This window comes from Lampetra fluviatilis, chromosome 19 (assembly GCF_964198595.1).
Source record: "Lampetra fluviatilis chromosome 19, kcLamFluv1.1, whole genome shotgun sequence".
In the NCBI taxonomy this organism is placed as follows: Eukaryota; Metazoa; Chordata; class Hyperoartia; order Petromyzontiformes; family Petromyzontidae; genus Lampetra; species Lampetra fluviatilis.
The window spans coordinates 5,451,491-5,465,659 of NC_136293.1; the positions used below are offsets into that span (position 1 = coordinate 5,451,491).

The window sequence follows — 14,169 nt, forward strand, 5'->3', positions numbered from 1 at the left end:
CAGGCTGCAGTGGAGGTCACGAACCACTGCGGCGTTGTGTGCGGTGGGGAGGGGCACACGGGGGGAGGGGCACACGGGGGGGGGGAGGGGCATACGGGGGGAGCGAGGTGATTGGTTGATTCTCCGAGTCCTCGGGTACCCAATCAGCCGAGGCCTCGCCACGGCTCGTGGTGACGTCACGCACAGGGAGCGCGACCCGGAACAGCGTGGAGCCCGGGACGATGGGTGGGTGAGTGGTGGGTGAATGGTGGTTGAGTGGTGAGTGGTGGGTGGGTGATGGGTGAGTGGTGGGTGGTGAGTGAGTGGTGGGTGAGTGGTTAGTGAGTGGTGGGTGAGTGGTGGGTGGTGAGTGAGTGGTGGGTGGGTGATGGGTGAGTGGTGGGTGGTGAGTGGTGGGTGGTGAGTGGGTGAGTGGTGGGTGATGGGTGAGTGGTGGGTGGTGAGTGAGTGGTGGGTGAGTGGTTAGTGAGTGGTGGGTGAGTGGTGGGTGGTGAGTGAGTGGTGGGTGGGTGATGGGTGAGTGGTGGGTGGTGAGTGAGTGGTGGGTGAGTGGTTAGTGAGTGGTGGGTGAATGGTGGGTGAGTGGTGAGTGGTGGGTGGGTGATGGGTGAGTGGTGGGTGGTGAGTGAGTGGTGGGTGAGTGGTTAGTGAGTGGTGGGTGAGTGGTGGGTGGTGAGTGAGTGGTGGGTGGGTGATGGGTGAGTGGTGGGTGGTGAGTGAGTGGTGGGTGAGTGGTTAGTGAGTGGTGGGTGGGTGATGGGTGAGTGGTGGATGAGCGAGTGGTGGGTGAGTGGTGGGTGAGTGAGTGGTGGGTGAGTAAGTGAATGGTGGGTGAGTGGTAGGTGAGTGATGGGTGAATGGTTAGTGAGTGGTGGGTGGGTGGGTGGGTGAGTGGTGAGTGAGCGGTGAGTGAGTGGTGAGTGAGTGGTGGGTGGGTAATGGGTGAGTGGTGAGTGGTGGGTGGTGAGTGGGTGAGTGGTGGGTGAGTGTTGAGTGAGTGGTGGATGAGCGAGTGGTGGGTGAGGTGGGTGAGTGAGTGGTGGGTGAGTAAGTGAGTGGTGGGTGAGTGGTAGGTGAGTGATGGGTGAGTGGTGAGTGAGTGGTGGGTGAGTGAGTGGTGGATGAGTGGTGGGTGAGTGGGTGGTGGGTGAGTGAGTGAGTGAGTGGTGGGTGAGTAAGTGAGTGGTGGGTGAGTAAGTGAGTGGTGGGTGAGTAAGTGAGTGGTGGGTGAGTGGTAGGTGAGTGATGGGTGAGTGGTGAGTGAGTGGTGGGTGAGTGAGTGGTGGATGAGTGGTGGGTGAGTGGGTGGTGGGTGAGTGAGTGAGTGAGTGGTGGGTGAGTGAGTGAGTGAGTGGTGGGTGAGTGAGTGGTGGGTGAGTGGTGAGTGAGTGGTGGATGAGTAAGTGGTGGATGAGCAAGTGATGAGTGAGTGGTGAGTGAGTGGTGAGTGAGTGGTAGGTGAGTGGTGGGTGAGCAAGTGGTGGGTGAGTAAGTGGTGAGTGAGTGGTAAGCAAGTGAGTGGTTAGTGAGTGGTGGGTGAGTAAGTGGTGAGTGAGTAAGTGGTGGGTGAGTGGGTGGTGGGTGAGTGAGTGGTAAGTAAGTGAGTGGTGAGTGAGTGGTTGGTGAGTGGTGAGTGAGTGGTGGGTGAGTGGTGAGTGAGTGGTGGGTGAGTGAGTGGTGAGTGAGTGGTAGGTGAGTGGTGAGTGAGTGGTGGGTAAGTGAGTGGTGAGTGAGTGGTGGGTAAGTGAGTGGTGGGTGAGTGGTGAGTGAGTGGTGGGTGAGTAAGTGGTGGGTGAGCAAGTGATGAGTGAGTGGTGAGTGAGTGGTGAGTGAGTGGTGGGTGAGCAAGTGGTGGGTGAGCAAGTGATGAGTGAGTGGTGGGTGAGTGGTGAGTAAGTGGTGGGTGAGCAATTGGTGAGTGGTGAGTGAGTGGTGGATGAGCAAGTGGTGAGTGAGTGAGTGGTAGGTGAGTGGTGAGTGAGTGGTGGGTGAGTGGTAGGTGAGTGGTAGTGAGTGAGTGGTGGGTGAGTAGTGAGTAAGTGGTGAGTGAGTGGTGAGTGAGTGGTTAATGAGCATCTGAACCTTTTCGGAGCCTCCCGAGGTACATTCCGCTTCAAACGACTAGCCGGTGCTGTGTGTAAACATCGCCATTGGGGAGACAAAGGCGGCCGGGCGTGGTGCTGACCAACCACCCACCCGCTCGTGTGCCGTGCCGGCCTTCACAGACGCTCACTCACGGAAACTTGCCCCGACAGTCCGCCAAAGCCAGCCCAAGGACGCCTTTAAACGTGGCCGCAAAGAGCACCTAGCCTGGCACCTGACCTGGCACCTAGACTGGCACCTGGCCTGGCACCTAGCCTGGCACCTAGACTGGCACCTAGCCTGGCACCTAGCCTGGCACCTAGACTGACACCTAGACTGGCACCTAGACTGGCACCTAGCCTGGCACCTAGACTGGCACCTAGACTGGCACCTAGACTGGCACCTAGACTGGCACCTGGCCTGGCACCTAGACTGGCACCTAGACTGGCACCTGGCCTGGCACCTAGACTGGCACCTAGACTAGCACCTAGACTGGCACCTAGCCTGGCACCTAGCCTGGCACCTAGACTGGCACCTAGACTGGCACCTGGCCTGGCACCTAGACTGGCACCTAGACTGGCACCTAGACTGGCACCTGGCCTGGCACCTGACCCCTGACCTGGCACCTGGCCTGGCAGCTAGCCTGGCACAGGCGCCGTGTTGAATGGCGGCTGTTGGTCAGCGCCCGATGAAGCTAGTGCGGTGCGGGGCCTGTCGCGTATGCTATAAAAGGGCCCTAAAAACACGTAAATATTAAAACACATAAATGTTTAACTTGCAGAGTAAAGTAATTGTATTTTTTCATTTGCTATACAGCCATATAATACGACAAATCGCTAACCTTAGACACCCAGTCGTTCGTAAAAGTTTAAGGCGGTATGGTACTATAGTAATAGAGCAAGTGCAGAATCACTGAACCGGAATTGATAGCTAGAAAGCGTTTGGCGCGGGGCCCTTGAAAGTGCGGGCCCCGTAGCTACTACTACATGTAGCTACATGTGTAGCTACTTGTGCTACTACACATGTAGCTACATGTGCAGCTACTTGTGATACTACATATGTAGCTACATGTGCAGCTACTTGTGCTACTACACAAGTAGCTACATGTGCAGCTACTTGTGCTACTACACAAATAGCTACACGTGCAGCTACTTGTGCTACTACACAAATAGCTACAGGTGCAGCTACTTGTGCTACTACACAAATAGCTACATGTGCAGCTACTTGTGCTACTACACATGTAGCTACACGTGCAGCTACTACACATGTAGCTACATGTGCAGCTACTTGTGCTACTACACAAATAGCTACACGTGCAGCTACTTGTGCTACTACACAAATAGCTACACGTGCAGCTACTTGTGCTACTACACAAATAGCTACACGTGCAGCTACTTGTGCTACTACTACATGTAGCTACATGTGCAGCTACTACACATGTAGCTACATGTGCAGCTACTTGTGCTACTACACAAATAGCTACACGTGCAGCTACTTGTGCTACTACACAAATAGCTACAGGTGCAGCTACTTGTGCTACTACACAAATAGCTACATGTGCAGCTACTTGTGCTACTACACATGTAGCTACACGTGCAGCTACTACACATGTAGCTACATGTGCAGCTACTTGTGCTACTACACAAATAGCTACACGTGCAGCTACTTGTGCTACTACACAAATAGCTACACGTGCAGCTACTTGTGCTACTACACAAATAGCTACACGTGCAGCTACTTGTGCTACTACACAAATAGCTACATGTGCAGCTACTTGTGCTACTACACATGTAGCTACATGTGCAGCTACTTGTGCTACTACATATGTAGTAGCTGCATGTGTAGCTACTACACATGTAGCTACATATGCAGCTACTTGTGCTACTACACATGTAGCTGCATGTGTAGCTACTACACATGTAGCTACATATGCAGCTACTTGTGCTACTACACATGTAGCTGCATGTGTAGTAGCTACTTGTGCTACTACACATGTAGCTACTACACATGTAGCTACTAAACATGTAGCTGCATGTGTAGTAGCTACTTGTGCTACTGGGATAATCCGGCACTGGTCTGCTGTTTTTGTTGGTCGCCTCTCGTCGAATCTTGGCGGAGAAATATTTTCCGGAGCTCAGACCCGGGACAGGAAGAGACCGGATTCCATCCTCCCACACGGCGGGTTCCACCACGTTGCTCAGGGCGGGTTCGTGAAGGAGGAGAGCAATGGCTGTGGGAGCATAGAAGTACTGTACAGTACAATTGTATTTTGCTGCACTCTCCACCACGCAGACCCCCAACCCTATGGCAACCTCTGTCCACGGTGGCCACAGGCCCCATGTCCCCCGTATCCCTGTCATCATGCCCCCGTGTCCCCTACCCCGTGTCTCCCGCTGTGCCCCCGTGTCTCCAGCTATGCCTCCGTGTCTCCAGCTATGCCCCCGTGTCTCCCGCTGTGCCCCCGTGTCCCCAGCTATGTCCCCGTGTCTCCCGCTGTGCCCCCGTGTCCCCAGCTATGTCCCCGTGTCTCCAGCTATGCCCCCCCCGTGTCTCCCGCTGTGCCCCCCCCGTGTCTCCCGCTGTGCCCCCGTGTCCCCAGCTATGCCCCCGTGTCTCCAGCTATGCCCCCCCCGTGTCTCCCGCTGTGCCCCCGTGTCCCCAGCTATGCCCCCGTGTCTCCCGCTGTGTCCCCGTGTCTCCAGCTATGCCCCCCCCGTGTCCCCAGCTATGTCCCCGTGTCTCCAGCTATGCCCCCCCCGTGTCTCCCGCTGTGCCCCCGTGTCCCCAGCTATGCCCCCGTGTCTCCCGCTGTGCCCCCGTGTCCCCAGCTATGTCCCCGTGTCTCCAGCTATGCCCCCCCCGTGTCTCCCGCTGTGCCCCCGTGTCCCCAGCTATGCCCCCGTGTCTCCCGCTGTGCCCCCGTGTCCCCAGCTATGCCCCCGTGTCTCCCGCTGTGTCCCCGTGTCCCCAGCTATGTCCCCGTGTCCCCAGCTATGCCCCCGTGTCTCCCGCTGTGCCCCCGTGTCCCCAGCTATGTCCCCGTGTCCCCAGCTATGCCCCCGTGTCTCCCGCTGTGCCCCCGTGTCCCCAGCTATGTCCCCGTGTCCCCAGCTATGCCCCCGTGTCTCCCGCTGTGCCCCCGTGTCCCCAGCTATGTCCCCGTGTCCCCAGCTATGCCCCCGTGTCTCCCGCTGTGTCCCCGTGTCTCCGACTGTGTCCCCTTGTCCCCGCAGCGAACACGGGGTCTGATGCTGCCCTCTCCGCGTTCTGCCGGAGGAGAGTGGAGAGCGTGCGGCGCGAGAGCCAGGGTCCCAGGGGCAACGAGACCCCCAGCGGGGTGACGTGGACCCCCAGAGGGGATCCCGAGGAGGAGGAGGAGACCCCTGTCCCCGAGGCGCTGCTGCAGAGATTGCGTCTCGCCGCGATGGCGGACGATATGCGGCAGGTGAGGACGGGGTGTGTAGATGCAGGTGGGGAGGCGCATGGGTGTTGAGGGACTGCCTGGTGTTGAGTGACTGTGAGTGACTGTGAGTGACTGCGTGGTGTTGAGTGACTGTGTGACTGTGAGTGACTGTGAGTGACTGTGTGGTGTTGAGTGACTGTGAGTGACTGCGTGGTGTTGAGTGACTGTGAGTGACTGTGAGTGACTGTGTGGTGTTGAGTGACTGTGAGTGACTGTGAGTGACTGAGTGACTGGCTGGTGTTGAGTGACTGTGAGTGACTGTGTGGTGTTGAGTGACTGAGTGAGTGACTGAGTGAGTGACTGAGTGAGTGACTGTGAGTGACTGTGAGTGACTGAGTGACTGGCTGGTGTTGAGTGACTGTGAGTGACTGTGTGGTGTTGAGTGACTGAGTGAGTGACTGAGTGAGTGACTGAGTGAGTGACTGTGAGTGACGGTGCGTGACGGTGCGTGGTGTTGAGTGACTGAGTGAGTGACTGAGTGAGTGACTGTGAGTGACTGTGTGAGTGACTGTGAGTGACTGAGTGAGTGACTGTGAGTGACGGTGCGTGACGGTGCGTGGTGTTGAGTGACTGAGTGAGTGACTGTGAGTGACTGAGTGAGTGACTGAGTGAGTGACTGAGTGAGTGACTGTGTGAGTGACTGTGTGAGTGACTGAGTGAGTGACTGTGAGTGACTGAGTGAGTGACGGTGCGTGGTGTTGAGTGACTGAGTGAGTGACTGAGTGAGTGACTGAGTGAGTGACGGTGCGTGGTGTTGAGTGACTGAGTGAGTGACTGAGTGAGTGACTGAGTGAGTGACTGAGTGACGGTGCGTGGTGTTGAGTGACTGTGAGTGACTGTGAGTGACTGTGAGTGACGGTGCGTGACTGAGTGACGGTGCGTGACTGTGAGTGACTGATTGAGTGACTGAGTGACTGAGTGCGTGACTCTGAGTGACTGAGTGAGTGACTGAGTGAGTGACTGAGTGAAGGTGCGTGACGGTGCATGACTGTGAGTGACGGTGCGTGACTGTGAGTGCCTGGTGTTGCGTGACTGCTCCCCAGGCGAGCACGCTGCAGCTGCACGTGCCAGCGAGCTGCTCGGCGTGCCGTGACGCTGCCGCCGCCCTCGCCCGACAAGACTTTGTGCGGCGGAGACGGTCACAGCTCCAGGAGGGCAGACTCCAGCGGGAGATCGAGGGACATCTCTACACGAAGGTGCTCCTCTAAACACACACACACACACCTCGGCACACAGAGACCTCGTATATATCGTTTGACAAACTGTTGGGGCAAGAGCTGTTCGCGAGTTTTCGCGGGGCTGATGGTAAGGACCCGTCTCATAGTCGCATGCTGCAGGTTCAGCGGTAGTGTCTCCCACTGCTTGTCAGAGTGGCCATCAGTCACCAGGTCATCACCATGCATAGCATGGTTGACCAGTCGGGAGCCATCCCTTGACCGCACCACGCCATCGATCAGCCTCCCATTGCATCTGCACCTGATCGATATACCACCGGTACAGCTGTGGAAAGCGTCTCAAACGATGTGGTCAAAGATGATAAGTTGTGTATAGGGCCAGAGGACATCCCTGTCGCACCCCAAGGTGATTGGGGAATGGCTTTGACGTAGATCACGCAGCCTTACCTGGGCCAGCCCACAATCACAAAAGGTCCTTAATGATTGTGAGTAGAGTCGTTTGAGACTCCGAAAGCATGAAGAACAACCCAAAGCCCTGGCCTATTCATGGTATCATAGGCCTTGACCAGGTCAATAGAGCAGAGATGTAGGTCCTGTTGAAATTCTCGACACTTCAGCTGCAGCACACACAGAAAATGGTGTCCGCCAAAACCGCTCTGGTCTGAAACCACATTGGGGCACCGCAACCCTCTCCTCGGCGTGTCTGCCAAGGTGATGTTGAATAACCCTTGCCATGACCTTTCCCGGCATACTGAGGAGGGAGATGCCTCGGAAGTTGTTGCAATCTGTGCGATGACATTCTCGCTTGCATCCTTCCAATTATATGGAACCCATCCTGCGGACCAGACCATTGCAATTGTAATATGAGGATATATCCGGCTCACTGACGTATCACAACTCGTCATGGTGATTGGCTCTGCCGGTCCTGGTTTACAGCCAATGGGGGGAAGCCTGGGGGCATGGCCCTGACGTGATGGAAAGGTGATAGCTATAAGGATTGGTTCTGCTGGCTTTGGCCTCAGCCAATGGGGAGATGAGTCAGGGGCGTGGTCCCGGGAGCTGACCAGGAAGCCTGGAAGATTCCATGCAGGCTAACGAGGATTGGCGGAAACGTACCACGTGACCCAGGTATTAAATAGGGGTGGAGACGAACGACACGTGGTCAGAACGGGAACGAACAGAGGAAGGGGGCCACGCGGGAGCGGAGCTCCGAGTTGCCACGTGGCTGTGTCTCTCTATATGTGTCCCTTCACGCTGCCTGTCAGCAGCGTGAAGTAACTGTAACATAAGTTGAATAAAAGACAGATTCCAGAAGTCGTCTCAACGAGCTTTATTACACAATGATATCACATGGGGAAGTTTGCACACAAATGCCACCCCTCCCCCAGCAATTTGCTTGAGAGGTCATCTCTACCCGACGCTTTATCTGGTATCGAACTCCGGATTGCCTTTCGCACTTCATCAACAGATGGCACACCAGCACTCGCAGGGAGTGGCTACTTCCTCCAACACGTATAGCCTCGCCAGCACCAGCAGGGTCAACCCCACCTCGCCCGCTTATCCTCGGCAGACCTGCTGTGAAAGAGTTCTCGGGGTGGGGGGGGGTCGGAGATCAATTTCGCTTAAGAGGTGTGTCGCTGCAAGTCACTTTTTTGACGGAGTCAAACAGTGACTTGTCATCACAGGCCACCGAGTCAATTTCCACTTCTTCAGCGGACCCGCGACCGCCACTCATCCTCGCAGCGCCGCACGCTTCTCCAAGCCGCCGAGCGAAGGGCTACGATGAAACTTCTCGGATGTCGTCGCGCGTTGGGAGCGGGGCCTGCCGCCTCTGCTAGTCAGGGCCACTGGGGAGTTCTGGACCGCTGTACCCCAAATGCAGCCGTCGCAGCTGCATGAACCTCTCAATTTCCCCTCGGCATTAGGAGGAGGAGGGGGAGGGGGGGTGATGCCAACCCCAGCTGCAATTGACGATGACATTCTCGCTTGCAGTCTACATCGGCAGCGAGCTGAGACCACGGTCACGGTGGGTTTGAACGGGCTCCCAGGCGGACGCCCATCACCGCAGTGGAAGAATGGCAGGCGCATCCTCCAGATGGTAAGCGGATGATGGGTGGACACATCAGCTCCACGGTAGGTCCTGGTGTCAAGGACATTGGCCCGCATACGCTTTCCCCGTCACTATCTACTCCAGCAGATGTTCTTGCTCGGACCCGGCGCGCGTTCGCACGCAACCCTGTACACCGAAACGCACGGCGGGCAAGGTGCACGTGGCAGGAAAACGATGCGATCGTGAAGAGGAGGAGGCTGCGATGGGTGGGACGCGTGTGGATGCGTGGTGGAGGAGGAGGAGGAGGGCACGTTGTCGGGACGCGCATCGGAGAGGCGGTGGTGGTGATGGTGACGCTGTCGACACTGTCCTTGGGCATCGGGTTTCGACATCCAGCAGTTCATGAACCTAGCAGAAGGGGTGGTGGTGGTGGTGAGATGCGGTGATATCAACAGAATTGGCCGTGAAGGCTTCTTCACTCGGACACTTGACGTGGGCTAGATGTGGCCACGGTACCTGTCCGGTGCGGTGGCTTCTCCCGGCTTATCGGACCGGCGGCGGTGCCCGTCCGCCGAGGCAGGCCCGCACGGCCGGTATCGCGGACCTGGTCTGGTGGTGCGGTGGCTCTGGTGTGGTCGGAGTGGTTGTTGTGGCCGGAGGTCTGAGCAGATGCCGGCCCTGATAAGCGGCCCAGCCACCGTGTTCTGGGAAACGACTCGAGCCGCACGTGGAAAATACCGCCGCGGCTCTGCTGCTGCCGCCCGATCGCACGGCACAAACACAACGCGAACCTTCAAAAGGCACCGGCCCCCATCAACAAAGCACAGTCCGGGTTCCTTGTGCCTTTTGGTCCATGTATTGATCTGTTAATGAATTAGTACGCGGACCGTTCTGCGTTTCCGCTAAGAAGTCGTTTCACTCCGTTAGTCCGTGCGCACCCCTGCTGTCGCGTGGCATGCAAGCGTTCGTCTCAACCTTAAGGCGGCTCACGAGACAAAGGTCTCCCACGTAGCCTTTAAACACTGCTGGGGCAAGTGCTGTTCAGTGAGTAGCACCTATGAAGGCCGTCAATGGCACGCGAGGTGGTAGGCGGCCAACACCAAGCCTGGCTGCCTTTGTCTCCCCAGTGCCGATGTTTACACACCAGGTACTCATTTAAGGCTGAGCCTACCTAGGGGAGGACCAGGGCAGGTTCATATATTCGACATTGTTATTGTAGCTGCTGTTTAGTTTGTTGTCCTTGTGTCACCTCCGATTAGCACGGTTAGCTGCGTGCGGTGTGAAAGAAGTTCAACATGCATACATACATGGTCATGATCGGAAAAATGATTTGGGTTGTTGGGTTTGGAGCGCAGTGTGCTAACCACTGCGCTACCACTCCCTATAACAACACACACCCACTCACTTGACCACCACACTGCAGGTCAAAGCAACGCACCCACCCACCCACCCACCACTCACTTGACCACCACACTGCAGGTCACAACAACCCACCCACCCACCCACCACTCACTTGACCACCACACTGCAGGTCACAACAACCCACCCACCACTCACTTAACCACCACACTGCAGGTCACAGCAACCCACCCACCACTCACTTGACCACCACACTGCAGGTCAAAGCAACGCACCCACCCACCCACCACTCACTTAACCACCACACTGCAGGTCACAACAACCCACCCACCACTCACTTGACCACCACACTGCAGGTCACAGCAACCCACCCACCACTCACTTAATTACCGCACTGCAGGTCACAGCAACGCACCCACCCACCACTCACTCGACCACCACACTGCAGGTCACAGCAACGCACCCACCCACCCACCACTCACTTGACCACCACACTGCAGGTCACAGCAACCCACCCACCACTCACTTAATTACTGCACTGCAGGTCACAGCAACGCACCCACCCACCCACCACTCACTTGACCACCACACTGCAGGTCACAGAAACCCACCCACCACTCACTTAATTACCGCACTGCAGGTCACAGCAACGCACCCACCCACCACTCACTCGACCACCACACTGCAGGTCACAGCAACGCACCCACCCACCCACCACTCACTTGACCACCACACTGCAGGTCACAGCAACCCACCCACCACTCACTTAATTACCGCACTGCAGGTCACAGCAACGCACCCACCCACCCACCACTCACTTGACCACCACACTGCAGGTCACAGCAACGCACCCACCCACCACTCACTCGACCACCACACTGCAGGTCACAGCAACGCACCCACCCACCCACCACTCACTTGACCACCACACTGCAGGTCACAGCAACCCACCCACCACTCACTTAATTACCGCACTGCAGGTCACAGCAACGCACCCACCCACCCACCACTCACTTGACCACCACACTGCAGGTCACAGCAACGCACCCACCCACCACTCACTCGACCACCACACTGCAGGTCACAGCAACGCACCCACCCACCCACCACTCACTTGACCACCACACTGCAGGTCACAGCAACCCACCCACCACTCACTTAATTACCGCACTGCAGGTCACAGCAACGCACCCACCCACCCACCACTCACTTGACCACCACACTGCAGGTCACAGCAACGCACCCACCCACCACTCACTCGACCACCACACTGCAGGTCACAGCAACGCACCCACCCACCCACCACTCACTTGACCACCACACTGCAGGTGTGGTGTATGGTGCAAAAGAAATTCAACATGCATACTCTCTCTGCTTCTTTCCCTTGCACTGCTCCTCTCTGTTACCAACAGCACTTGCCCCCAGTGGTCTGTTAAAGGCTCCACAGGGGACTTTGTCATTGTGGTGCATGAGGTCTGTGTATGTGGGAAAGTCTTTGTGGTGGGCGAGTGTATGGGGTGTGTGAGTGTGTACGTCTCTGTGTGTGCTGTGTGTGGTTTTTTTGGTGCGAGAGTGGAGTGTTGTTTGTGTGCGTGCGCGCGTGCCGGGTGTGTACGTACATGTTTCTGTGCATGCAACGTGTGCGGTTTGTCGCGTACAAGCGTGGCTGTGTGTATGCGCGCTTTGGTGTGCAAGTGGCACGTGTGTGGGGTGTGTGTGTGTGACGTGTGAGTGTGTGGTGCATGTGTAATGTAGCTCTCGGAGACACCGCCTTGTTCAGTAATATGTATATTTGTTGTGAAAGGAAGTCCGCCGACTCACTGATAACTTAACGGGTAACCGCGAGTTGACTATACACAGCTGGGTAACTCCTGTGACTCTACGCGACGCTCCCCATGTAGCTGGCTGACTACACAGGAGCGGACGCGTAGACGTCACGGAGACAATATGTAACTCTAGCCTTCCAAGACTGCACGGTGCCCGATCCAGGACGGTGAAGACGACCCGCTCCGAGATGACGACCACGGCGACGACAGCTCCTTGGTTCCCCCACAGCAGCAGCAGCAGCCCAGAGCCCCGTTCCACGGCGGCTTTTATCCACCCCTCGACCCGGCCACAGCCCTTTTCTCGAACTCTCTCCCACCTCGTTTGGGCCTGTCTGTCCCTGTCTCAATGATTATTTACGACCACTCAGGTCACTTGGAGCCCAGTTCTTCAAGTGACTGCTGCTGTGTGAACCCAGTTGGGTGATTTGCAGTGGATTTTTCTCATAATTGGGATTTTTTTGTCGATACCCGGTTTGTGTGTTTAAGTAAGAGAGGAAACCGGAGAACCTGGAAAAAACTCGTGAAGAACACGGATAGAACACACAAACTCCACACACTCTCTCACCCTCACTCACTCACACGGTGTAGTAGAACAGGGGGAGAACACACAAACTCCACACACTCTCTCACCCTCACTCACTCACACGGTGCGGTAGAACAGGGGGAGAACACACAAACTCCACACACTCTCTCACCCTCACTCACTCACACGGTGTAGTAGAACAGGGGGAGATCACACAAACTCCACACACTCTCTCACCCTCACTCACTCACACGGTGTAGTAGAACAGGGGGAGAACACACAAACTCCACACACTCTCTCACCCTCACTCACTCACACGGTGTAGTAGAACAGGGGGAGATCTCACAAACTCCACACACTCTCTCACCCTCACTCACTCACATGGTGTAGTAGAACAGGGGGAGAACACACAAACTCCACACACTCTCTCACCCTCACTCACTCACACGGTGTAGTAGAACAGGGGGAGAACACACAAACTCCACACACTCTCTCACCCTCACTCACTCACTCACACGGTGTAGTAGAACAGGGGGAGAACACACAAACTCCACACACTCTCTCACCCTCACTCACTCACATGGTGTAGTAGAACAGGCGGATATCACACAAACTCCACACACTCTCTCACCCTCACTCACTCACACGGTGTAGTAGAACAGGGGGAGAACACACAAACTCCACACACTCTCTCACCCTCACTCACTCACACGGTGTAGTAGAACAGGGGGAGAACACACAAACTCCACACACTCTCTCACCCTCACTCACTCACACGGTGTAGTAGAACAGGGGGAGAACACACAAACTCCACACACTCTCACCCTCACTCACTCACACGGTGTAGTAGAACAGGGGGAGATCTCACAAACTCCACACACTCTCTCACCCTCACTCACTCACATGGTGTAGTAGAACAGGGGGAGAACACACAAACTCCACACACTCTCTCACCCTCACTCACTCACACGGTGTAGTAGAACAGGGGGAGAACACACAAACTCCACACACTCTCTCACCCTCACTCACTCACACGGTGTAGTAGAACAGGGGGAGAACACACAAACTCCACACACTCTCTCACCCTCACTCACTCACATGGTGTAGTAGAACAGGGGGAGAACACACAAACTCCACACACTCTCTCACCCTCACTCACACAGTGTAGTAGAACAGGGGGAGAACACACAAACTCCACACACTCTCTCACCCTCACTCACTCACACGGTGTAGTAGAACAGGGGGAGAGATCACACAAACTCCACACACTCTTTCGATTTAAAGCTTTCGTGACTGCAGGGATTCATCTTCTTGGTTCTTTCGGTAAAGTCACGTAGAAGGGAAGTAATAAAATAATAAAAATAAAACATAATAATTCACATACCTGCATTTCCCATATCCCCTCCCTTGGATGCTGCTAATCCTGCATAATGCACGGACATAAGTAGTACTAATCACATACCTGCATTTTCCATAAATATGCTAAATTCCTCTTGATATGCAAATTATTTTGTCAAGACGCCTTTCCCCCCCCCCTTCCAACCCAGCTTATATATATGCTCCAAGCACGTGTGCTGTTTCATTCAGACGCTGTCGCCTCGACAGACCTGGTTTCACCTGAGGACGGCTGCTTGCGTTGTGGCCGAAACGTCGTGAGAATTATTTTATTATATTTTATTTTTATTATTTTA

The 14,169-nt window shown here is 55.7% G+C and overlaps 1 protein-coding gene across 1 annotated transcript in view; it reads left to right on the top strand.

The window, feature by feature from the left end:
- Positions 1-181: 181 nt before the first annotated feature.
- The window catches only part of C19H8orf48 (chromosome 19 C8orf48 homolog), a 15,635-nt gene continuing 1,647 nt past the window's right edge, over positions 182-14,169 (top strand). The window contains exons 1-3 of the mRNA XM_078864721.1: positions 182-225; positions 5,316-5,527; positions 6,589-6,741. Of these exons, the coding sequence (XP_078720847.1) occupies positions 222-225; positions 5,316-5,527; positions 6,589-6,741 (369 nt within the window). The 5' untranslated portion in view covers positions 182-221. The remainder of the gene's footprint in view (positions 226-5,315; positions 5,528-6,588; positions 6,742-14,169) is intronic.